Source organism: Pristiophorus japonicus, chromosome 16 (genome assembly GCF_044704955.1).
Source record: "Pristiophorus japonicus isolate sPriJap1 chromosome 16, sPriJap1.hap1, whole genome shotgun sequence".
Classification (NCBI taxonomy): Eukaryota; Metazoa; Chordata; class Chondrichthyes; family Pristiophoridae; genus Pristiophorus; species Pristiophorus japonicus.
Window position 1 is genome coordinate 2,471,614 of NC_091992.1, and position 27,779 is coordinate 2,499,392.

At 46.1% G+C, this 27,779-nt stretch overlaps 1 protein-coding gene across 2 annotated transcripts in view; it reads right to left on the reverse strand.

Moving 5' to 3' along the window:
• smg6 (SMG6 nonsense mediated mRNA decay factor) overlaps positions 1-27,779 on the reverse strand; it is a 422,171-nt gene that overhangs the window by 33,198 nt on the left and 361,194 nt on the right. For both annotated transcript variants that reach the window (XM_070856878.1, XM_070856877.1), the window contains one exon: positions 20,812-20,965. In XM_070856878.1, coding sequence (XP_070712979.1) covers positions 20,812-20,965 — 154 coding nt within the window. The remainder of the gene's footprint in view (positions 1-20,811; positions 20,966-27,779) is intronic.

Consider the following 27,779-nt stretch of genomic DNA (forward strand, 5'->3'; position numbering starts at 1 on the left):
GGGTTTAGCATTGGAACAGGGCTCAGTAAAGGAGGGAAGTGTTTCAATGTGAAGCTCTCCAGGTCATGTTTTCCCCAAAACACCCCCACTTGGTAGAAGATAATGAAGTTAATTGTACTTGGACACAGAGCCCCAATATTTCCCAGTAATGTTTCTTGGCTTGCACTGGTGCCTATCGTACTTGGGGTTGGCTGAGCTGCTCCCTGCAGAGTAAGGAGATATCAATGACAGGTCTCATGGGGAAAAACAAAGGAAAATTTCAGCAGCTCTACTTTAACTTGAACTATATTTGGAGGGAGCATTTCCTGCTGGAAAGTGAAGAATGGAATGGAATGAAGAGCGTGTTACAAAGAAATGATATCACAGAAACAGGCCGTTCGGTCCAACCAGTCTGTGTTGGTGCTTATCCTCCTCACGAGCAGTGACCGAATCCCATGTGCCCACCCTGTTTCCGTCCGCCGCCTATCTAATTTATTCTTAAATGTCTTTAATTCTGGAAGTACATTGCACAGTCACACGACCCTCCCTGGAAAAAGAGTTTCATGCTCTCTGTCCTAAATCATTTCTATTTGATTTGCAATCTATGTGCCCTTGTTGTCCGCCCTCAATCACTGCACAGTCTATTTCTATCTACTCTGACCCATCCTTTCATAACTTTAACCACCTCTATCAAATCCCCCCCTAATCGCCAGTGTCCTAATAAAAAGACCCAATTTTTCAAGTCTTTCTTCATATCTCCATTTCCTCAGCCCAGGCAGCCTCTGAGAGCAGTGCTGTCTCACACATTAGTCACTAGTGGCTAACCGCATTTTTGATTAGCAAATATAAAATTAGTAATAATCACTGTTGTTGGGCATGTGATCTCAATATCCTCATTTGCACGGCACAGTACATGCATGTGAACTTGAACCTCTCTGTGCGGTTGTTGGGAAGACTAAAAGCAGAGTATGAATGTTTTTTTGATTGTTCCGAGTGCTTTACTTCCTTGGTTACTGAATTATGGCAGATGCTTGTTAAGTAACTATACACATGTGAAGCACATTTACCTGTATTGTGTGTGAGGTGTTTTATACAAAGTATGTATCGCCGTAGCACCATGGGGCTAGTCAGTGATTCAACTGTGAATCTGGGCTGCACCCTCTCTATTGCCTCAGCATCCTTCCCAAGGTGTGGGGCCCAAATCTGCACAAACTATTCCAATTATGGTCTTACTAAGCTTTTATATAGATTCATTATTCCATCCTGACTTTTAAAGGGAATGGTAGCACAGTGGTTATGTTACTGGACTAGTAATCCAGAGGCCTGGACTAAGAATCCGGAGATGTAAGTTCAAATCCCACCAAAAGCTAGCATCAGTAATGGTGATCATGAAACTACCGGATTGTAGTAAAAGCCCATCTGGTTCACTAATGCCCTTTAGGGAAGGAAATCTGCCGTCCTTACCCGGTCTGGCCTATATGTGACTCCAGACCCACAGCAATGTGATTGACTCTAACTGCCCCTCTGAAATGCCCAGCGAGCCACTCAGTTATAACAAACCGCTACAGAGACAATAAGAATAAAACCGGACGGACCACCCGGCACCGGCTTTGGACACAATGGCACGCCCAGCCCAGGCGACCCTGCAAAGTCCTCCTCACTAACATCTGGGGACTTGTGCCAAAATTGGAGCGCTGTCCCACAGCCTAGTCAAGCAACAGCCTGACATAGTCATACTCTTAGAATCATATCTTTCAGCCAATGTCCCTGACTCCTCCATCACCATCCCTGGGTACATCCTGTCCCACCGGCAGGACAGACCCAGTGGTATACGGGAGGGAGGGAGTGGCCCTGGGAGTCCGCAACATTGACTCCGTACACCACGAAGTCTCATGGGTTCAGGTCGAGCATGGGCAAGGAAACCTCCTGCTGATTACCACCTACCCCTCCCTCAGCTGGTGAATCAGTACTCCCCCATGTTGAACACGTACCGAGGATAGTAAGGGCACAGAATGTACTCTGGGTGGGGGACTTCTATGTCCAGCACCAAGAGTGGCTCGGTAGCACCACTACGGACCGAGCTGGCTGAGTCCTGAAGGAGACTGGGCCTGCAGCAGGTGGTGAGAGAACCAACACGAGGGAAAAACCTACAACACTGGCATCTACCCGACAATGTGGAAAACTGCCCAGGTATGTCCTGTCCACAAAAAGCAGGACAAATCCAATCCGGCCAATTACCGCCCCATTAGTCTACTCTCAATCATCAGCAAAGTGATGGAAGGTGTCATCGACAGTGCTATCAAGCAGCACTTACTCACCAATAACCTGCTCACCGATGCCCAGTGTGGGTACCGCCAGGACCACTCGGCTCCAGACCTCATTACAGCCTTGGTCCAAACATGGACAAAAGAGCTGAATTCTAGAGGTGAGGTGAAAGTGATTGCTCTTGACATCAAGGCAGCATTTGACCGAGTGAGGCATCAAGGAACCATAGTAAAACTGAAGTCAATGGGAATCAGGGGGAAAACTCTCCACTGGCTGGGGTCATACCGAACACAAAGGAAGATGGCTGCAATTGTTGGAGGTCAATCAGCCCAGCCCAGGACATCGCTGCAGGAGTTCCTCAGGGCAGTGTCCTAGGCCCAACCATCTTCAGCTACTTCATCAATGACTCTTCCTCCATCATAAGGTCAGAAGTGGGGATGTTCGCTGATGATTGCACAGTGTTCAGTGCCATTCGCACCCCTCAGATAATGGAGCAGTCCGTGCCCGCATGCAGCAAAACTATCTCCAACAAGCGAGAGGCTAATCACCTCCCCATGATATTCAATGGCATTACCATCATCAAATCTCCTCCCCCCCCCCTCCCCCACCATCAACATCCTGGGGGCGGGGGGGGGGTCACCATTGACCAGAAAGTTAACTGGACTAGCCACATAAATACTGTGGCAACAAGAGCACGTCAGCGGCTGGGTATTCTGCGGAGAGTGTCTCACCTCCTGACTCCTCAAACTTTCCACCATCTACAAGGAACAAGTCAGGAGTGTGATGGAATACTCTCCACTTGCCTGGATGAGTACAGCTCCAACAACACTCAGGAAGCTCGACACCATCCAGGACAAAGCAGCCGCTTGATCGGCACTCTATCCACCCCCTTCAACATTCACTCCCTCCACCACCGGCGCACCGTGGCTGCAGTGTGTACCATCTACAAGATGCACTGCAGCAACTCGCCAAGGCTTCTTCAGCAGAACCTCCCAAACTCGCAACCTCTACTGCCTAGGACAAGGGCAGCAGGCGCATGGGAACACCATCACCTGCAAATTCCCCTCCAAGTCACACACCATCCCAACTTGGAAATATATCGGCCGTTCCCTCATCGTTGCTGGGTCAAAGCCTGGAACTCCCTCCCTAACAGCAATGTGGGAGCACCTCACCACACGGACTGCAGCGGTTCAAGAAGGCGGCTCACCACCACCTTCTCAAGGGGCAATTAGGGACGGGCAATAAATGCCGGTCTTGCCAGCGACGCCCATATCCCGGAATGAATATCTTGTCATAAAACTCAGTATTCCGTTAGCTTTTTATGACCTTATCCACTTGAGATACTGCTTTTAACGTTTTGTGAATCTTAACGCCCAAATCCCTCTACTCTTCCACATCAACCAGCCTTCCCCCATTCAAAGCATAATTACTGCTTTTATTAACCAAAGTATCCCACCTCACCGTACCGACATTGAATTGTATCTGCCACATCTTTGCCATCTTATCAATATCCCCTTGCAGCTTCCCGTGTCCTCAGTATTATTTTATGATGCCTCCTATTTTAGTACTGTCTGCAAATTTGGATACCGCTCCCTCTATCCCAACATCCAAATCATTGATGCACACAGAGAACAGAAGCAGTCCCTGTGGGATACCACTCCCTACCTCCAAACACTGAGACATGGCCTGGAACTCACCCTTTCTAACTAGTTTATAATCCAATTTGGTACCTTCCCCTGATTCTATACCCCTTAATCTTCTTCAATAGTCTTTTGTATGGTTTCTTGTCAAAGACATTCCTAAAGTCCATGTACACCACTTCCACCTCCTCAAAGAACTCAATCAGGTTGATCAAACACAATCTTCCTTCTCAAATCTGTTGGCTGCTTCTAATTATTTTCTCTGCATGAACATTTTCTAAAACAGATTTTAAACTAACTGTCTGCAATTACCTGGATTACGTCTGTCTCCCTTTGTGAAAATAGCTATTACACTGGCCACTTTCCAGTCCTCTGGCACACATTCACACTCAGTAACATTCTCAAAAGGCCCTCGATAAGGTACCACACGGCAAAAGCTAGGACATGTGGAGCCAGGGAACAAATAGCTGAATGGATAGCAAACTGGCTAAAAAAATAGAAAGCAAAGAGTAGGGGTAAAGGGCAACTATTCAGATTGGAGGGAGGTAGAACACGATGTTCCACAAGGATCAGTGCTGGGACCACTGTTATTCATAATTTACATTCACGATTTGGACTTGAGAACAAGTAACTCATCTAAATTTGCAAATGATACCAACTCTGCCCAGCGGGAGAGGTGGGGGAAGAGCTAACAGTGAGGAAGAATGCAACATAATACAAGAAGACATTAGAAAGTTTGCAGACTGAGCAGTTAAGTGACAAATGAACTTTAAAAGACAAATGTGGGGTGATGCACTTTGGTAGGAAAAATAGAAGCATTACCTACACCTTAGATAATGAGAAGCTGAATGGGGTAGAAGAGCAAAGGAATCTAAGGACACAGGTGAACGCATCATTAAAAACAGCATCGCAGGTCAGCAAAGCAATTAAAAATGCTAACAAAGCACTGGGATTTATTTCTAGGGGTGTAGAATTCAAAAGTAGTGAAGTTATGATAAACTTGTATAGGACCCTGGTTAGGCCGTACTTAAGAGTACTATGCACAGTTCTGGTCTCCATACTATAAAAAGGACACAGTAACACGGGGGAAAGTGCAAAAAAAGATTTACAAGGATGGTGTCAGAACTGAGATATTACTGCTAAAAGGAGCAACGTGGCAGCCCCGACCTGCGTGGGAACATCAGCGGCAGGTCGGGACCATAAAAGGAGCAATGAGCGGCGGCCATGGACAGCGTGGCAGCATACCACTACAGGTCACAGCACGAGCCTGTCCGGGAGGGCGACGGCTATGAAGAGGGCGACTGGATTGGACGTCACCATAATCCAGGTCGCTGATTGGAGCGTGGGCAGGTACAACAGGAGCGGCGAGGTTGGGGTGAAGGAGCAACGAGAGATTGCAGAGTGATGTGATCAGGGTCCAGGAGAAGTGTGGGCCCAGGGGCAGCATGGGCCAGCCCACACTGCGATATGTGTGCGCACCAGAGCTGGTCTCCAGTCATCTTGGTTAACCCTTGCCAGTGGACCAAGACCTCGCTCTATCAAGCCCGTGTGGTGGCTGGTGTGCAACGACCACCACATGTTAAAACAATCCACGCACAGGCATCTGCCACCCTTCAATATGCAGCTCAGGACCTGGAATATTAGGTCCTTCATTGAAATACCTGTGAACTCATTGAATTCATCCCTTTTTGGCATGGAAGCAAGTCATCCTCGATTCAAGGGACCGCCTAAGAAGACGACGATTACAGCTATTGGGGAAGATTGAACAGGTCGGGGCTTTTTTCTTTAGAAAAGAGAAGACTTTGAGGTGACCTGATGGAGGTCTTTAAAATTATTGGACAGGGTTGGACAGGGTAAATGTGAAGAGAATGTTTCCACTTGTGCAAGAATCCAAAACTAGGGGCCATAAATACAAGATAGTGACTAATAAATCCAACAGGGAAATAAGGAGTGGTCTCTTCACTCAGGGAGTGGTCAGAATGTGGAACTCGCTACCACAGGAAGTGGTTGAGGTAAATAGTTTAGATACTTTCAAAAGGAAACTAGACGAGTATATAAGAGAAAAGGGAATATGAAGATATGCTGAAAGGTTATGATGAGGTATGATGAATGGGAGAAGACGTGTGTGGAAAATAAACACCGGCACAGACTGGTTGGGCCGAATGGGCTGTTTCTGTGCTGCATATTCTGTGTAAAACTATGAAATATAATTTCTAGAGCCTCTGCTATTTTCCATCCGGCACTTTGTCTTTTTTCAGATTAATACTTTCCTTTTATTGTATCATCTCTCATAGAACTTTTAACCAATTTAGGATTGACTTCCTCCCCACTATCCTTCTCCTTTGTAAATACTGAAGTGAAGTACTCAAGTATCCCTGCCAACTCACTGACCTCTTCTCTCAGGCTCCCACCTAACATTTAACAGTTCGCTTCTTTACTAATCTGTTGTTCTCAATATTTTTTGAGAGATTGAGTAGAATGGGCCTATGTTTCCTAGAGTTTAAAAGAATCAGGGGTGATCTCATTGAAATGTATAAAATTCTGAGGGGGATTGACAGGGTAGATGCTGAGAGGCTGTTCCCCCCCCCGAGCTGGGGAGTCTAGAACCAGGGGTCGCAGTCTCAGGATAAGGGGTCGGCCATTCGGGACTGAGATGAGGAGAAATTTATTCACTCAGAGGGTGGTGAATCTTTGGAATTCTCTGCCCCAGAGGGCTGTGGAGGCTCAGTCGTTGAGTATATTCAAGTCAGAGATTAATAGATTTTTGGATATTAAGGGAATCGAGGGATATGGGGACAGTGCAGGAAAGTGGAGTTTTGGTTGAAGATCAGCCGTGATCTTACTGATTGGTGGAGCAGGCTCGAGGGGCCGAATGGCCGACTCCTGCTCCTAATTCTTATGTTCTTATTCTCTCCTCATGCTTTCTCCTTTCTTTCTTAATTTCTTTCCTTATTTTCTTGTATTCTCTCTCTTTAAATGATTTTTTGATTATACTTCTAGGCCTCATATTACCTTGTTTTCAATCAGTGTATTACGAACCTTGTATTTAACAATGGCGTCCTGAAACTTGAAGCAGTCTCTTTTTTTAAAATGGTATTCTGCAATTTTGCAATCTCTCATTGTTGACCTATAGTCCTGTTTTCCAATTACTCAACTCAACACTGGTACAACACGTGGCTTTTAACTGCAGCTGTCACTGTAGGAGAGACTAGTAGACAATCCAAGCAGATAATATTGGGAAAAACAGGATAACATGTAAACATAATGAGTGGCGTATAATTAAACAGGGTGCTAGAGGAGAGCGATTTGGAGATCTTGCTGATCAAACAATGAACGCGTCATCACATTCTGTGGCCGCAGTCGCCAAAGTGAATAGACTCAGGTCTCCGAGTGGAATACCGGGCCAGTTCCTCAGTATTCCAACAAAGTATCCAGTGTCAACTTATACCTTGTAAGTAAAGCTTTCCATTTAAAAAGGGAGGCATAGTTTGGGTAATTGAATGTGAGCCTGTGTCCAGAAATCAACAGCAAAATCCTTTCCTTCATGTGGATGAGAATAATGAAACAGCTTTGCTATGAAGGCAAAGCAGCAGCTATTTTGAGCACTACAAGATTCCCAAGTCAATGAGATAAATTACCAGTTGATTTGTTTTTGGTGACATTAGTTGAGGAATGTTAGCCAGAACACAGAAATCCCTGCTCTTCTTAGAATATTGCTCTGGGAATCTTATTTGAATGGAAGGTGGGGCTCAGTTTAATATCATATCCAATGAACAGTACCTGTGACAATGCAGTACCCCCTCGGTGCTACATTGGACTAGCAGTGTACATTATGGGCTCACCTACAGTTATGGGGTTTGAATACACAACCTGTCGATCCAGAGGGACCGGTGTTACTTTATGAGCCTCAGTGACACAAGGATGGTGGAACGTTTAACTGGAGGAGATTTTCATTGATGAATTAAGACCACTGTACTTTAGAAAGTGTTCCATCTTTCTTGATTTGGTCTGCCTCTCCCACAAACCCCCCTCCCTCCAAGTTCCCGAAAGCAAAAACACTATTTTGAGGGAGAAAAGATTGTGAGAGACTAGAAGCTACAGCAAAAGCCAGGCTGATATTATCAAACTGAATGCTCCAAATCTCACCTCCACCCAACTCTACTCCCAGTCTCATTTTAGCTAATCTCTCAACTCTATTCCCAATCTCAATCTTTTGCCTCAATTTATTCCCAATTTCACATCAACCCATCTTCCAACTCTACTCCCAATCTCATCTCGGATCTCCCAATGTTATCCCAAATCCCATCTTTTAATTCTATTCCCAATCTTATCTCAGCCCATCTGCCAACTCTATTCCTAATCTCATACCACATCTCCCAACGCTATTCCCAATTTCATCTCAGCCCATTTCCCAATTCTATTCCCAATCTCATAACGCATCTTCCAGTTCTATCCCCCAATCTCATCTCAAGGCATATCATAAGAGTATAAGAAATAGGTGCAAGAGAAAGTCATTAAGCCCCTGGAGCCTGCTCTGCCGTTCAATAAGATCATGGCTGATCTTCTACCTCAACTCCACTTTCTTGCCCAATCTCCAGATCCCTTGGTTCCCAAACTCATGTTAAGGGGTTAACATATGAGATCTGATTGCCAAAACAATTGAGTTTTCTGATGTGACCCTCAGCCATCTTCCCATTCTTATATTCTGTTATAGTTTGGAGTTTCCAATGCTAGTTTCCAGAGAAACAGCATACAAGTGCTGCACAAGGATGTGTGGCACTGACAGCAGTCAGTTTTCGGATACTGGATGTGGTGGGGGGAAGAGGACAAGAGGAGTTGGTGAACAGCGCACAGAGCTAACCTACAAGTCCCCCAAGGGACCATGTGAGGATATTTTTAGGTTCTAAGAGGAAAGTTCAGAAAAGATAAATGCTCCCTAAAAAGCAATCTTGTTTAAGCATGACATGATTTTGTTGCAAGAACAGGTTTTTGCAGAGTCATTCCAATGGGACTAGATTCCTGATTAATAAGCAGCTCTAATTTCACTTTGTGGTTGGTGGTAGAAACGCTCAGACAGTCTGAATGAGATATTTTAATGTATCTTCCTGTCACAGCGATCTCAGTACAGTTTACTGTGTGTGAATTTCTCACACTGTGTCCACTGGAACCGTGACAAACACCCAGGAATACAATTCGTGAATATGTCCTTCCAAACTCGGGATGTGGCTAGAAAAAGCATTTTGTTTTGCACGACACTAGAGTGACATACAGCTGGGCACAAGTCTGTTACCTGGGGGGCTGGGACAATATTGGGGCATGAATTAAGAGTATCTCACAAGAAGTGCATCACAAAATATTTTAGCGTACTGGGTTAGCACTAAAATAAAATTATCTGGCCATCATCTCATTGCTGTTTGTGGGAGCTTGCTGTGCACAAACTCGTGCTACCATGTTTCCTACTTTAGGGAAGTGGCCCTAGAAATAGTGGATGCATTGGTGATCATTTTCCAACAGTCTATCGACTCTGGATCAGTTCCTATGGACTGAAGGGTAGCTAATGTAACACCACTTTTTAAAAAAGGAGAGAGAAAACGGGTAATTATAGACCGGTTATCCTGACATCAGTTGTGGGGAAAATGTTGGAATCAATTATTAAAGATGAAATAGCAGCACATTTGGAAAGCAGTGACAGGATCAGTCCAAGTCAGCATGGATTTATGAAAGGGAAATCATGCTTGACAAATCTTCTGATGTTTTTGAGGATGTAACTAGTAGAGTGGACAAGGGAGAACCAGTGGATGTGGTGTATTTGGACTTTCAAAAGGCTTCTGACAAGGTCCCACACAAGAGATTGGTGTGCAAAATTAAAGCATGTGGTATTGGGGGTAATGTACTGATAGAGAACTGGTTGGCAGACAGGAAGCAGAGAGTCGGGATTAACGGGTCCTTTTCAGAATGGCAGGCAGTGACTAGTGGGGTGCCGCAGGGCTCAGTGCTGGGACCCCAGCTATTTACAATATACATTAATGATTTGGATGAAGGAATTGAGTGTAATATCGCCAAGTTTGCAGATGACACGAAACTGGATGGCGGTGTGAGCTGTGAGGAGGATGCTAAGAGGCTGCAGAGTGACTTGGGCAGGTTAGGTGAATGGGCAAATGCCTGGCAGATGCAGTATAATGTGGATAAATGTGAGGCTATCCACTTTGGGGGCAAAAACACGAAGGCAGAATATTATCTGAATGGTGGCAGATTAGGAAAAGGGGAGGTGCAACGAGACCTGGGTGTCATGGTACATCAGTCATTGAAAGTGGGCATGCAGGTACAGCAGGCGGTGAAGAAGGCAAATGGTATGCTGGTCTTCATAGCTGGGGGATTTGAGTATAGGAGCATGGAGGTCTTACTGCAGTTGTACAGGGCCTTAGTGAGGCCTCACCTGGAATATTGTGTTCAGTTTTAGTCTCCTAATCTGAGGAAGGATGTTCTTGCTATTGAGGGAGTGCAGCGAAGGTTCACCAGACTGATTCCCGGGATGGCTGGACTGACATATGAGGAGAGACTGGATCAACTGGGCCTTTATTCACTGGAGTTTAGAAGGATGAGAGGGGATCTCATAGAAACATATAAAATTCTGACGGGACTGGACAGGTTAAATGCGGGAAGAATGTTCCCGATGTTGGGGAAGTCCAGAACCAGGGGACACAGTCTAAGGATAAGGGGTAAGCCATTTAGGACCGAGATGAGGAGAAACTTCTTCACTCAGAGAGTTGTTAACCTGTGGAATTCACTGCCGCAGAGAGTTGTTGATGCCAGTTCATTGGATATATTCAAGAGGGAGTTAGATATGGCCCTTACGGCTAAAGAGATCAAGGGGTATGGAGAGAAAGCAGGAAAGGGGTACTGAGAGAATGATCAGCCATGATCATATTGAATGGTGGTGCAGTCTCGAAGGGCTGAATGGCCTACTCCTGCACCTATTTTCTATGTTTCTACATTACAGCAGTGACTACACTTAAAAAATACTTGATTGGCTGTGAAGTACTCTGAGGTGCCGTGAGGTTGTGAAAGGTGCTATATAAATGCAAGTTCGATGTGACCATGGGCTGCCTCAGCTACCTGTACAGTTTAAAAGCCATGTTCCCATTAATTTTCAGGTCTCAAACTTGGTGTTTTGATTTACAATGTATCTATTGATGAGGCGACAGTGCTATGAGGAGCCCTTTCCAAACCTTCATACCCACAAAATTCACACAGCAGAAACCAGTGAGGAACAAATATAAAAGCAAATAGGGCTGATGGACCCAGTTGGGACATCCTGGATTCAGTACCTACATACTACATCAGACCAGCAGCAACATTGCTGTAAAACTTTTACAGAGTTCCTGTATTGGGTTTCACAGGGTTGTTGAAGAAAGTTTGTAGTTTAGAATTGTTCTGTCCCTAAAAACAATTAATGAATCAAGATGATTCCTGATACTTTTGAGCATTTTTAAAGACAAACTGAGCTTGCATTTAACACAAATTGACAATAGTGAATTGGCCAAATATTTCTGGATTGCAACAAGTAAAATCCTGGCAACAGCAGTCCTATCAAATTCTGTACTTAAAGTTCAAAAGAATACATAGGAAGCAGGAAAATTGGGAGTGAAGCCGTGAAGCCCTATGCTAATCACTGAGGCTGCTGCCTTGCCAGTGCTTTGGGCTGTCTCCGTACGTCTCATGACCTCTTGTATGCTGGTCGCTGTGCCAATGACAAACAGGCTGACAAACAGATGATTGTGTTTTCACTAAAAACACTTGAGGGAAGTCAGACATTTCTATAAGGAAATAACGTTGTTAAATAACAGTTCAAGATGAAATGTTCATTGGCAGACAAAACCCCCACAAATACACCTCACTGGAACCCAAACCACCCAGCTCCCTGATCACAACCCAAATCACGCACCATCTGAATAAAAAGGAAGAGTAGGTATCCCTCCTATTAGAACGTTGATCAGCCAATAGGACTGGCTAAGTAAAGCATAACACTTATCGGTCATTGTCGCTGCTTGACTGCATTTCTCACTGTGCCCTTAAACCTTGCTAAATCTCTCTGTCTTTGTGAACCAGGACTCGCTAATGGTTTTATAACATTAGCAACGCCCAAAAACACTCAATGTTTTGTAGATTGCATAAACCTAAAAAACCCGTTGTTGATTTGTTGCCTCCAAGTTAACACCGGGAGTTAACATTCTGCTGAGCAACTCATGATTCAGAATCTCACTCTACCAAACTTGGATTATTCAGGATCATCATGTGATATCCAACAGCTGCTCTTCTCCAGGAAACCACATTACAACCACAGCTCTCACAAAACGCTCTTCATTGGAACTGGGTGGTGCATTGGGTTAGAACACTGGCCTCTCATCTCCTGGGCCTGCTTTTGAACCCAGCCCAGACAGATGGACTAAAGGCCTCCCTCTTTCTAAGTGGCTGAGGGGGTGAGGGGGTGGCAGAGCCTGACCTCTTTCACTTGGAACCCGACTGCAAATCCAGCTCAGGGGAGGAGAAAGTTGGTACGTGATGCAACATGCTGACCATTTCATTTCTGGAACCTGCATCTGAGACCATCCACCGCTTTATAAATTGTACACCGAGCAACTAATTCACGATCAACCACTGGGGCCTGGCTTCTAACTGAGCTCAAATCTGTAACTAGCCCCTCTTTGCAAGTGACAGGTTAGTTGGCAAAAGGACCTGGAACTTGTGCTTGTATTTCTTATGCCTGGTTTGGTTAAAATGGAGGAACATTTTTCTGTGCTGTGCATGATAAAGTGATTTGATAGATACAGAGAAACTATTTCCTCTGGTGGAGAATCTAGAACAAAGGAGCACAATCTTGAAATTAGAGCCAGGCCGTTCACGGTGAAATCAGGAAGCAGTTCTTCACACACACAGTAGTGGGAATCTGGAACTCTCTCCCACAAAAGGCGATGGATGCTGGGGGTCAATTGAAATTTTCAATTGCAAGGTCGACAGATTTTTGTTGGGTTAGAGTATCACAGGATATGGAGCAAAGGCGGGTAAATGAAGTTGAGGTATAGATCAGCCAGGATCTAACTGAATGACAGAACTTAGAATAAGGGGCCGCCCATTTAAAACTGATGAGGAGAAATTTCTTTTCTCAGAGGGTTCTAAATCTGTGGAATTCACTGCCTCAGAGCTCTGGAAGCTGGGTCATTGAATAAATTTAAGACAGAGATAGACAGTTTCTTAAACGATAAGGGGATAAGGGGTTATGGGGAGCGGGCAGGGAAGTGGAGCTGAGTCCATGATCAGATCAGCCATGATCGTATTAAATGGCGGACCAGGCTCGAGGGGCCGTATGGCCGACTCCTGCTCCTATTTCTTATGTTCTTATGTAACAGGCTGGAGGAACTGAATGGGCTCCTCCTGTTCCTATTGACAGACAGAAACTTTCATCCCCACACTCAAGTGCAACGCAGGGTGAAGAAGTTCCTCTTTCTCTGGCTGAAATGAACATGCCACTAGATCTTTTGGTGGCAGCATAAGAACATTAGAAAAGGAGCAAGAGTCGGCCATTCGGCCCCTTGAGCCTGCTCCGCCATTCTATAATATCGTGGCTGTTCTTCGACCTCAACTCTACTTTACCGCCAGATCCCCATATCCCTCGATTCCCCTCGAGTCCAGAAATCTATCGATCTCAGCCTTGAATATACTCAGAGAGTCAGCATCCACAGCCCTCTGGGCTAGAGTATTCCAAAGATTCACAACCCTCTGAGTGAAGAAATTTCTCATGTTTTTTTTGCAAAAGTTGGTGGCAGACAAAATATGTGGCCATGTTGGCACAAACATTTCCGACTCAACGCCTTTTTTGGAGCTCACTGTCATGGTTGTGTTCCCTCTAACAGTATAAAGCAGGCAAGTGAAAAGTATAAAGACCAATTATATGTTCTATTTTGAATTAATGCAAAGTGGTTTCAGACTGGGCCCAAAATGTGGTATAACCAGGGGGTGAAGTCATACAAACTGAATTTAGACCTGGTAATAATAATGGAGAGTTATAAGCCAGGAAGGAGCAGTTTACCAACATAGGGGGAGACATGAAAGCGGGTCAGAGTAATAGGAGACCTGAGACATTGGCAGGGCAATCAACAGTATCGCACCCCTCCTTCCCCACTCCTGGAGCTCTGTCAATCCTTCCTGTCCGATTTACCAAATCAACATGAACTCCATGTGCTACATGAAGGCCATGTTTTGTGCACTGACTGCAGGCGGCAGAAGTCAAACAACAAGCAGCTTTAAAATAATGGTGTCAACGGTAAAATGGTAAACAGGATCCGATCCGATACCATACAGTCAGTGAGTGAGAGTAAACCAGTTCCTCTGTCCAGTGTCCCAGTCTGGCAGGAACTTGGTTTCTCCCGCTATCTCACTGAGAAGGCGACCGGCGACCCCCCGACCCCCGCCTCGTGGACTTGACAAACAGTGCCAGCTGTAACTTGCGGAACATGTCCTAATGCCTCCCGATTCAGGGTGGGATCACTCAATTAGCAGTACATTTTGGAACCAGTTTGCACTCAAACCAAATCCACTTACCATTAATTTTAAAAGTTCCATTCCAAGACTCACATGTTGGTGTGCCAAATCGCTGTGAATGGCACTGCTGATTGTGCTGCTGCACCAGTGACAAACTTGCTCAGACCACACAGACTGCTTTGTGCACCCTTAGAACATAAAATTAGAGTTGAATTTTGTGGTTAGGACTTGATTGTTTTGGCACAAGCACTCAGTAGTTGCTGCCATCTACCTTGGAACTGAAACTGGAGCCCTGGAGACATTAGTCCGCTCAGACTCACAGTAAACACATACAACATTCAGGATCAGTTTACAGGATTGGCCTCAGGAACCGATTCAAATTGGGCACTGTTCAAATACAGGTCAAGAGTGGGTGCAATCAGCACCCACTGTGAATGCTCTGCTCCTGTCTACACAAGTGAAGTGGGTCTGGAGCCCAAGTTCAGACACAGCAGAAGACTGATCCACATGTTAATCGTATGCCAAGTGTCATGGCCTGCTGTTAACCAACGGACAGGCTTAGCGTTTGTGTCTCCTGCTGGGGTACGGCTGCATTGGCACTGCAGCCCTCCAGTGCCCCGCTGAAATGAATATCTTCCATGTGTGAGATGGACAGATGGGTGGGACCATGACCGCTGACACATTGAAAGAACAGCTGAATGCTGCAATGATATGGTTGGTATTCTGCAAGGCTGAGATCCAAAGAAAGAAGAAAGTCTTGGATTTATATAACGCCTTGCACGATCACTGGTCGTCTCAAAGCACTTTACAGCCAATGAAGTACTTTTTTTTTGAAGCGCAGTTACTGTTGAAATATGGGAAACGCGGCAGCCAATTTGTGCACAAGCAAGCTCCCACAAACAGCAATGTGATAATGACCCAGATAATCTGTTTTTTGTTATGTTAAATGAGGGATAAATATCGGCAAGGACACCAGAGATAACTCCCCTGCTCTTCTTCGAAACAGTGCCAACGGATCTTTTAAGTCCACTTGAGAGAGCAGGCTGGATCTCAGCTTAACATTTCATCCAAAAGACGGCACCTCCAACAGTGCAGCACTGCCTCAGTACTGCAGTGGAGTGTCAGCCGAGATATTTGTGCTCAAGTCCCTGGAGTGGGATATGAATCCACAACCTTCTGACTCAGAGGCGAGAGTGCTGCCCATTGTGCCCCATCCGACACGAAGCCCTGGAGCAACTCCTTCACCCATACACACCGTGCGACTACATCCCGTATAAAAAACACCAGGAGGCTGTGACTGCGTTACTGGACAGTAACACATCAAAATGAAAAAGTGATGCCCCAACTATTGAAAATGTCACCAGTACCCCACAGCGTGGTTATCGCCTGCACAGTACGCTCTCAGGCAGCAGCCAGAGCCTGTTCCTATTTTGCTGTGCCCTTTGCTACCATTGCCCCTTCAGTCCTCATCAGCTATTCTCATCTGTGGGATTTTGCTGACAGGTTTGGAGGGGGAGCTAGCACTGGGACATGGCTACCCCAGAATGCACGATTAGTCCAAATAAAAACTAATATCGCTACCTCCAGTTACACACTAATATCCCCATCTCCCGTTACACACTAATATCCCCACCTCCCGTTACACACCAATATCCCCATCTCCCGTTACACACCAATACCACTATCTCCTGTTACACACTAATATCCCCATCTCCCGTTACACACTAATATCACCATCTCCCGTTACACACTAATATCACCATCTCCCGTTACACACTAATATCCCCATCTCCCGTTACACACTAATATCACCATCTCCCGTTACACACTAATATCACCATCTCCCGTTACACACTAATATCCCCATCTCCCGTTACACACTAATATCACCATCTCCCGTTACACACTAATATCCCCATCTCCCGTTACACACTAATATCACCATCTCCCGTTACACACTAATATCCCCATCTCCCGTTACACACTAATATCCCCATCTCCCGTTACACACTAATATCACCATCTCCCGTTACAGACTAATATCACCATCTCCCGTTACACACTAATATCCCCATCTCCCGTTACAGACTAATATCACCATCTCCCGTTACACACCAATATCACCATCTCCCGTTACACACTAATATCACCATCTCCCGTTACACACTAATATCCCCATCTCCCGTTACAGACTAATATCACCATCTCCCGTTACACACTAATATCCCCATCTCCCGTTACAGACTAATATCCCCATCTCCCGTTACAGACTAATATCACCATCTCCCGTTACACACCAATACTACTATCTCCCGTTACACACCAATATCACTATCTCCCGTTACACACCAATATCACTATCTCCCGTTACACACTAATATCACCATCTCCCGTTACACACTAATATCACTATCTCCCCGTTACACATTAATGTCAATACCACCCGTTACACACCAATATCACTATCTCCCGTTACACACTGATAACACTATCTCCCGTTACACACTAATATCACTACCTCCGGTTAAACACTAATGTACAGTAGACACCTCAAGTCGCTGGAGAAATACCACCAACGACGTTAGATCCTACAAATCCCCTGGGAGGACAGACACACCAACGTTAGTGTCCTCGACAAGGTCAACATCCCCAGCATTGAAGCACTGACCACACTTGCTTAGCTCCGCTGGGCAGGCCACATAGTCCACATGCCAGACACAAGATTCCCAAAGCAAGCGCTCTACTCGGATCTCCTTCACGGCAAATGAGCCAAAGGTGGGCAGAGGAAACGTTACAAGGACACCCTCAAAGCCTCCCTGATAAAGTGCAACATCCCCACCGACACCTGGGAATCCCTGGCCAAAGACCACCCTAAGTGGAGGAAGTGCATCGGGGAGGGCACTGAGCACCTCGAGTCTCGTCGACGAGAGCATGCAGAAACCAAGCCCAGGCAGCGGAAGGAGCGTGCGGCAAACCAGTCCCACCCCCCCCTTCCCTCAACGTCTATCTGTCCCACCTGTGACAGGGACTGTGGTTCCCGTATTGGACTGTTCAGTCACCTAAATATTTTAGAGGGGAAGCAAGTCTTCCTCGATTCCGAGGGACTGCCTATAATGATGATGATGATGAACATCACTATCTCCCCGTTACACACTAATATCAGTATCTCCCCGTTACACATCAATATCAACATTTCCCGTTACACACCAATATCACCATCTCCCCGTTACACACCAAAATCACCATCTCCTGTTACACACCAATATCACTATCGCCCCGTTACACACCAATATCACCATCTCCCATTACACACCAATATCACCATCTCCCGTTACACACCAATATCACTATCTCCCGTTACACACCAATATCACTATCTCCCCATTACACACCAATATCACCATCTCCCGTTACACACTAATATCACTATCTCCCCGTTACACACTAATATCACCATCTCCCCGTTACACACCAATATCACCATCTCCCCGTTACACACTAATATCACTATCTCCCCGTTACACACTAATATCACTATCTCCCCGTTGCACACTAATATCACCATCTCCCCGTTACACACCAATATCACCATCTCCCGTTACACACTAATATCACCATCTCCCGTTACACACCAATATCACCATCTCCCGTTACACACCAATATCACCATCTCCCGATACACACCAATATCACTATCTCCCCGTTACACACCAATATCACCATCTCCCGTTACACACCAATATCACTATCTCCCGATACACACCAATATCACTATCTCCCCGTTACACACCAATATCACCATCTCCCGTTACACACTAATATCACTATCTCCCCGTTGCACACTAATATCACCATCTCCCCGTTACACACCAATATCACCATCTCCCGTTACACACTAATATCACCATCTCCCGTTACACACCAATATCACCATCTCCCGTTACACACCAATATCACCATCTCCCGATGCACACCAATATCACTATCTCCCGTTACACACCAATATCACTATCTCCCCGTTACACACCAATATCACCATCTCCCGTTACACACTAATATCACTATCTCCCCGTTGCACACTAATATCACCATCTCCCCGTTACACACCAATATCACGATCTCCCGTTACACACCAATATCACTATCTCCCCGTTACACACCAATATCACTATCTCCCGTTACACACCAATATCACTATCTCCCCGTTACACACCAATATCACCATCTCCCGTTACACACTAATATCACCATCTCCCGTTACACACCAATATCACCATCTCCCGTTACACACCAATATCACCATCTCCCGTTACACACCAATATCACCATCTCCCGTTACACACCAATATCACCATCTCCCGTTACACACCAATATCACCATCTCCCCGTTGCACACTAATATCACCATCTCCCCGTTACACACCAATATCACCATCTCCCGTTACACACTAATATCACCATCTCCCGTTACACACCAATATCACCATCTCCCGTTACACACCAATATCACCATCTCCCGATACACACCAATATCACTATCTCCCCGTTACACACCAATATCACCATCTCCCGTTACACACCAATATCACTATCTCCCCGTTACACACCAATATCACTATCTCCCCGTTACACACCAATATCACTATCTCCCGTTACACACTAATATCACCATCTCCCGTTACACACCAATATCACCATCTCCCGTTACACACTAATATCACTATCTCCCCGTTACACACCAATATCACTATCTCCCGTTACACACCAATATCACTATCTCCCGTTACACACTAATATCACCATCTCCCCGTTACACACTAATATCACCATCTCCCGTTACACACCAATATCACCATCTCCCGTTACACACTAATATCACTATCTCCCCGTTGCACACTAATATCACCATCTCCCCGTTACACACCAATATCACCATCTCCCGTTACACACTAATATCACCATCTCCCGTTACACACCAATATCACTATCTCCCCGTTACACACTAATATCACTATCTCCCCGTTGCACACTAATATCACCATCTCCCCGTTACACACTAATATCACCATCTCCCGTTACACACCAATATCACCATCTCCCGTTACACACCAATATCACCATCTCCCGATACACACCAATATCACTATCTCCCCGTTACACACCAATATCACTATCTCCCGTTACACACCAATATCACTATCTCCCGTTACACACCAATATCACTATCACCCCGTTACACACCAATATCACTATCTCCCGTTACACACCAATATCACTATCTCCCGTTACACACCAATATCACTATCTCCCCGTTACACACCAATATCACTATCTCCCGTTACACACCAATATCACTATCTCCCCGTTACACACCAATATCACTATCTCCCGTTACACACCAATATCACTATCTCCCGTTACACACCAATATCACTATCTCCCCGTTACACACCAATATCACCATCTCCCGTTACACACTAATATCACTATCTCCCGTTACACACCAATATCACTATCTCCCGTTACACACCAATATCACTATCTCCCGTTACACACCAATATCACTATCTCCCCGTTACACACCAATATCACTATCTCCCGTTACACACCGATATCACTATCTCCCCGTTACACGCGAATATCACCATCTACCTGTTACACACTTGTATCATTATTTCCCCCGCTATATCAGTATCTCTCCATACACACTGGCGCAAGCTTTACCTTGTAACAATAAATAATAATATAAAAGCAGAGTATTATTCCCTGGATTTATCCTGCTCCACTGTCAAATTACGTTAACCATCTGTGTGCATTGCCATAAGATGTGGACTAGTTTTTACACAATAGTTTGATTGTTTTGCTATTTAACTGTGAAACCAAACAACAACTTTGGCATGCAGAGAGAGAGAGAGAGAGATGTTCGGGGCATGGGAAGACCGGCGAGCATGAGACAAGTACAAGTGGCTGGCCGTGTATTCTGGCACGTTGCACAATCTGGGGCTCGGATGATCCTGCAAAGCGTTTGTGTTTCGTTCCTGTGGTTGGTGACATCAGCGCAAATATTTTTTGTAATGCACTTCCACCCGGCCTGCTAATCTGGATTTATTTTGCTGTCCTGAACTCTCACATCGCTGGGGAGTGATATTATCAACAATGACCGGGGACTTGAGTTCGTTTTCTTTCTGAAGGCTTTCTCTCACACATTCCTAGTAGTTTACTGTGACACACACTTTAAAGGAGACCCTTAAAAAGAAAACACCAGATGTAACCTGGTGCAACCACTCAGCTACAGGCATCTCATCAATTTACTGCACTCAGTATTTCTGCCAGACCACACACAGATAATACTCAGCTAGGACGAGAGGGTAGTGAAGAGTATGTTTACCAATAAGTGGGACCACGATGATGTACAGCCTACAGTCCAACAGCCTGACCAGACTGGGGAGGTGATCAATAAATCCATTGGTGTCTGGCACAAGAAAGACAGGTGTTATCTCAATCTCGATCTGTCTCTTGAAAGTCTGATCTTCTAATACTGCCTGTTAGAGAAGAAAAATAAAAATAAGCGTTACTTCAAAATAAACCTTCTTCCAACAATCAACTACCCTGCAGGGTAGGTGAAGGATCTGTAATGGGCAAGTGTAGGGATGCGGAAGGATTATTTGGGGGCTGGCGGGGACTATAATGCTATCTGTAAGCTATCAGTGTGGAGGACTATTGGAGAGGGGGTGTAAAGGTCAGATTATTGGGGGCTGGATCCACAGGCATCGCCACTCAAATATTATCAATCTGCATAATTGGCACCAGCACTCCACCCCTGCCAATGTGGTGCTTGGGCAAGAATTAATTTGTATTCCGCTTGATCCTGGATCCAGACCAGGGACACCAGTGTGCTCTCTCGATCCTGGATCCAGAGCTAGGAGCCTGCGTGCTCTCTCCATCCAAAGCCATATTGGACATATTACTTCCTTCCTGCCTCTTCCAATCTACTGCTGGCACAGACTCCATTTGCCTACCCTAATTATGTGCCCCCACACAGCAGTGACAGCTCCACTTTCCCTCAAGCAATTGGTACAAAGAAGTCTTCTCCCCCTGGCGTGTACTCATTGCTCACAAGCAGTGCTCGCCCTGTTTCACTCCATTACCCTGGTGTGCGATTTTCAGACCACTGAAGCAGTACATTTTTGGAGTTAGATTATAGCACAGGTTTGGTAATAATCTGTGAACAATGCGCAAACGTCCAGAGACACAACAGCTGCAGGGATAATCAGTCATCCCCGAGTGCCAGCAACTGCCCAGTCAGCTGAATATCTGGAAAAGGTCTGACTGCTTCAGACTTACCTCATGTAGCAAAACAGACATGTTACACTGCACAAAGCAGTGATATAACAATCACGAGGGGGCTCATCTTACACTCCAGCACAGCCTCCAATTATCTTTTTGCCTGGACTTTCCGACCCAGAGCCCGCTCCATCCATTCATCACATTGTGTGACCATCGGCCTGAATTGCCTCTTGCCAACCTGTGTCCCTTGTTCTACTCTAACAGTTGAACCTGAGAGGTCACAAATTTATTTCTATTCCCTTTCATAACCATCTATATATTACTAAACATTTAGTGCACATCCTATCCATAAACCTTACTTCCTCTTGTCACAATTTCTGATCATACTTTTCTGTCAATAATTACCAGTGAGAAGTGTACTTTCAACATTTCCCAACAATTTTGCTGTCAACAGTGGTGATGTTGTTGCATGCTCTCTCTGTCCATCAGCTGCCTCTGTGGAGTGAGATTCTGAAGTTTGTGTCCAAACACACTGCCAACTTGCACACTAAAAAAATGATATTCACCAACTGATTTTGCACAATGCGTGGACAATTTATTATCTGTTATGTTTGAATTGGAACACTGCGCAGTATGGGTGTGGTGAACAGCACAACAGTGGGGGAAGAGACTCGAACTCAGGAATGGAAAAGTGAAGAGTCAGTTTAGATTTAATTGCTTTACCCAGAGTCAGCACCTTCAGGGACTGTACCCCCAGGGAGAGTCAGCACCTTCAGGAACTGTGCCCCGGGGAGAGTCAGCACCTTCAGGAACTGTGCCCCGGGGGGAGTCAGCACCTTCAGGGTCTGTACCCCAGGGAGAGTCAGCACTTTCAGGGACTGTACCCCGGGGAGAGTCAGCACCTTCAGGAACTGTGCCCCGGGGGGAGTCAGCACCTTCAGGGTCTGTACCCCAGGGAGAGTCAGCACCTTCAGGAACTGTGCCCCGGGGAGAGTCAGCACTTTCAGGGACTGTACCCCGGGGAGAGTCAGCACCTTCAGGGACTGTACCCCAGGGAGAGTCAGCACCTTCAGGGTCTGTACCCCAGGGAGAGTCAGCACCTTCAGGGACTGTACCCCAGGGAGAGTCAGCACCTTCAGGGACTGTACCCCAGGGAGAGTCAGCACCTTCAGGGACTGTACCCCAGGGAGAGTCAGCACCTTCAGGGACTGTACCCCAGGGAGAGTCAGCACCTTCAGGGACTGTACCCCAGGGAGAGTCAGCACCTTCAGGGACTGTACCCCAGGGAGAGTCAGCACCTTCAGGGACTGTACCCCGGGGAGAGTCAGCACCTTCAGGGACTGTACCCCAGGGAGAGTCAGCACCTTCAGGGACTGTACCCCGGGGAGAGTCAGCACCTTCAGGGACTGTACCCCAGGGAGAGTCAGCACCTTCAGGGACTGTACCCCGGGGAGAGTCAGCACCTTCAGGGACTGTACCCCAGGGAGAGTCAGCACCTTCAGGGACTGTACCCCAGGGAGTCAGCGCCTGAAGGAGAAGAGGATGAAATTACACGGGTTATTTAATAAGAATCTAACTGTTGGCTGGCACCACACAAGGGCACTGGATCTGCCCAAATATCTTAACAAGAAGCCATCTGTAACATCAGAATAAAGTCTCCAAGTACAATCACTGTCTTTAGCTGAGAGTCATGATCATAATCTTGTGACTGCATGCAATTATTAATGCCAGATTAGTGTTATTTCTATAATCTAATTTTTGTCATCATCATTCTGTGGCAAGAGACTGGGAGTGGGAGTTTTCTGTCAGCTTATTTTCTTGTAACTTGACACGTAATATTGTGGAACTTTAAGGCCGTGCTTCATCAGGAATACTTGACTCTTTGAAAGAAAAGTGTCCCATGGACTGCCACTTGGTTGTGGAAAGTGTCTGCTTTGTGGTGTCTCCAAGTTCTCCATTGTTGCATGGCTTGAATTGTTGGTCGGTCTACATGCTCTCTGCTCCTATCCGATCCAAGAACATATCTAATTACTTTGCCAATACCTCACCTGAGCTGCTGTTCGGAAGACAATAAGGTGCAAGAGAATGAGTGGCCAGGGGTCACGAATAACAACTTGTTTACAAGGACAGAAATAGGCCAGTCAGCTCACCGAGCCTGCTTCACTATTTGGTTAGCTGTCACAGTTCGATCTTTAGTCAGGTGTCAGCCGTGGCTCAGTGGGTAGCACTCTCGTCTGAGACAGAACCTTGTGGGTTGAAGCCCACCCGAGGACTTGAACAGGCTGACACTCCAGTGCAGTACTGAGGGGGTGCTGCAGTGTCTGTGGTGTTGTCTTTTGGCTAAAGTGTTAAACAGAGGCCCTGTCTGGCCTCTCAGGTGGACGTGTAAGATCCCACATCCTCTATTTGAAGAGCAGGAAAGTTTTCTCGGTGTCCTGGTCAACATTTATCTCTCAACCAACACCATCATAAGCTGCTTCAGTGGTGATTTATCTCATCCCTGACTGTGGGAGTTTGCTGTTTGCAAACTGACTGCCACGATTCCTTACATTACAGCAGTGACTACACTGACTGAACCGCTCAGTGAGGTTGTGAAAGGAACTTCTTTTTAACCTATTTCCCTGCCCTTTCACCACTTCCTGCTAAAGCCCCATTTCCCATCTACCTCAGTTAATTCTGATTGATGGCTCTGGGGCAGTGTGTTCCACATTCTCACAAACCTTCACTGAGGAACATGCACTGAATTTACTTCTGATTTTACAATTACGTGCCTCAATTATAAGTTGACAACAAAATGATCCGGCAACAGTTACAAGGACTTAAAATCACTTTAGTTTTTCAGCTTTTAATTTCTTTGCAAATCGCTCAATCCAATAATCACATTCACCTCAAGAAATATTTTAACATTTTACATAATGGCACAGATCAGATACCTGTAGCAGTTAAGGTTCTTCAAAAATTTTCATTAGAACCAGCTAATGTTTAACTGACCCACAGCGATAGGGTTAAATTATTACGATCAGAAGGCCTCGCCCCTCCCTATCTCTGTAACTTTCAGGAACTGTACCCCAGGGAGAGTCAGCACCTTCAGGAACTGTACCCCAGGAAGAGTCAGCACCTTCAGGGACTGTACCCGAGGGAGAGTCAGCACCTTCAGGGACTGTACCCCAGGGAGAGTCAGCACCTTCAGGAATTATAAAAGATGTTGTATAATTACAAAAAAGCAAGTGGATAACTAAGGAAGAGTAGGGACTATTAGGGACCAACATGGTGATCTGTGTGTGCAGGCGGAGGATGTGGGTAAGGTACTAAATGAATACTTTGCGGCTGTTTTCACCAAACAGGGGACGATGCTGATGTTGAAGTTCAGGAGGAAGATAGTGAAATATTGGACGGGGTAAATATAATGAGAGGAAGTTTTAAGGAGTTTAGCATCCTTGAAAGGAGATAAATCGCCAGGACCGGATGAAATATACCCGAGGCTATTAAAAGCAGCAAGGGAGGAAATTGCGGAGGCTCTGACCACCATTTTCCAATCCTCCCTGACTAAGGGAGTTGCGCCAGAAGATTGGAGAACTGTTAACGATACACCATTAGTTTAACATACAGGCCGGTAAGTTTATCCTCGGTGGTGGGCAAATTACTGGAATCAATTCTGAGGTACAGTATAAATCTTCATTTAGAAAGACACAGGTTAATCAAGGACAGTCAGCACGGATTTGTTGAGGGAAGGTCATGTCTGACTAACTTGATTGAATTCTTTGAGGAGGTAACAAGGAGGGTCGATGAGGGCAGTGCCTTGGATGTAGTTTACATGGATTTTAGCAAGGCTATTGACAAGGTCCCACATAGTAGGCTGATCGAAAAAGTAAAAGCCCATGGGATCCAAGGGAGAGTGGCAAATTGGCTCAGTGGCAGGAAGCAAAGGGTAATGGTTGAGAGGAGTTTTTGTGACTGGAAGGTTGTTCCCAGTGGGGTTCCACAGGGCTCAGTACGCCGTCCCTTACTTTTTGTAGTATATATTAATGATTTAGACTTAAATGTAGAGGGCGTGAGAAAGAAATTTGCAGATGATAAAAAATTGGCCGTGTGGTTGACAGTGAGGAGGAAAGCTCCAGACTGTGGAAAGATATCGATGGACTGATCAGTTGCAGAAAAGTGGAAAATGGAATTAAATCCGTAAAAGTGTGAGGTAATACATTTGGGGAGGTGCAACAAGGCAAGGGAATACACAATAACTGGGAGGATACTGAGAGGTGTGGAGGAACAGAGGGAACTTGGAGTGTATGCCCACAGATCCTTAAAGGTAGCAGGACAGATCGATAAGGTAGTAAAAAAGGCATATGGAATGCTTTCCTTTATAAGCCGAGGCATAGAATATAAGAGCAGGGAAGTTCATCATCATCATAGGCAGTCCCTCGGAATTGAGGAAGACTTGCTTCCACTCTTAAAATGAGTCCTTAGGTGGCTGAACAGTCCAATACGAGAACCACAGTCTCTGTCACAGGTGGGACAGATAGTCATTGAGGGAAAGGGAGGGTGGGACCGGTTTGCCGCACGCTCTTTCCGCTGCCTGCGCTTGATTTCTGCATGCCCTCGGCGTTGAGACTCGAGGTGCTCAGCGCCCTCCCTCCACTTAGGGTGGTCTTTGGCCAGGGACTCCCAGGTGTCGGTGGGGATGTTGCACTTTATCAGGGAGGCTTTGAGGGTGTCCTTGTAATGTTTCCTCTGCCCACCTTTGGCTTGTTTGCCGTGGAGGAGTTCCGAGTAGAGCGCTTGCTTTGGGAATCTTGTGTCTGGCATGCGAAAAATGTGGCCTGCCCAGCGGTGCTGATCGAGTGTGGTCAGTGTTTCAATGCTGGGGATGTTGGCCTGGTCGAGGATGCTAATGTTGGTGCGTCTGTCCTCCCAGGGGATTTGTAGGGTCTTGCGGAGACATCGTTGGTGGTATTTCTCCAGCGACTTGAGATGTCTACTGTACATGGTCCATGTCTCTGAGCCATACAGGAGGGTGGGTATTCCTACAGCCCTGTAGACCATGAGCTTGGTGGCAGTTTTGAGGGCCTGGTCTTCGAACACTCTTTTCTTCAGGCGGCCGAAGGCTGCATTGGCGCACTGGAGGCGGTGTTGGATCTTGTCGTCAATGTCAGTTCTTGTTGATAAGAGGCTCCCGAGGTATGGGAAATGGTCCACATTGTCCAGGGCCGCGCCGTGGATCTGGATGACTGGGGGGGCAGTGCTGTGCGGTGAGGACAAGCTGGTGGAGGACCTTTGTCTTACGGATGTTTAGCGTAAGACCCATGCTTTTGTACGCCTCAGTAAATACGTCGACTATGTCCTGGAGTTCAGCCTCTGTATGTGTGCAGATGCAGGCGTCGTCCGCGTACTGTAGCTCGATGACAGAGGTTGGGGTGGTCTTGGACCTGGCTTGGAAATGGCGAAGGCGGAATAGGTTCCCACTGGTTCTGTAGTTTAGTTCCACTCCAGCGGGGAGTTTGTTGTCTGTGAGTTGGAGCATAGCAGCGAGGAAGATTAAGAGGGTTGGGGCGATGACACAGCCCTGTTTGACTCCGGTCAGCAGGGAAGTTATACTAGAACTGTATACAACACTAGTTAGGCCACAGCTCGAGTACTGCGTATAGTTCTGGAAAGATGTGATTGCACTAAAGAGGGTGCAGAGGAGATTTACGAGGATGTTGCCAGGACTGGACAAGTTTAGCTATGAGAAAAGATTGGATAGACTGGGGTTGTTTTCTTTGGAACACAGGAGGCCGAGATTTAATTGAGGTGTATAAAATTATGAGGGGTCGAGATCATCATCATCATAATCATAGGCAGTTCCTCGGAGTCGAGGATGATTTGCTTCCATTCTAAAAAAAATAAGTTCTCAGGTGACTGAGGAGTCCAATGTGGGACCTCCAGTCTCTGTCACAGGTGGGGCAGACGTGGTTGAAGGAAAGGGTGGGTGGGGAGTCTGGGTTGACACATGCTCCTTCCGCTGTCTACGCTTGGTTTCTGCTTGTTCTCGGCGATGGGACTCGAGGTGCTCAGCTCTCTCCCGGATGCTCT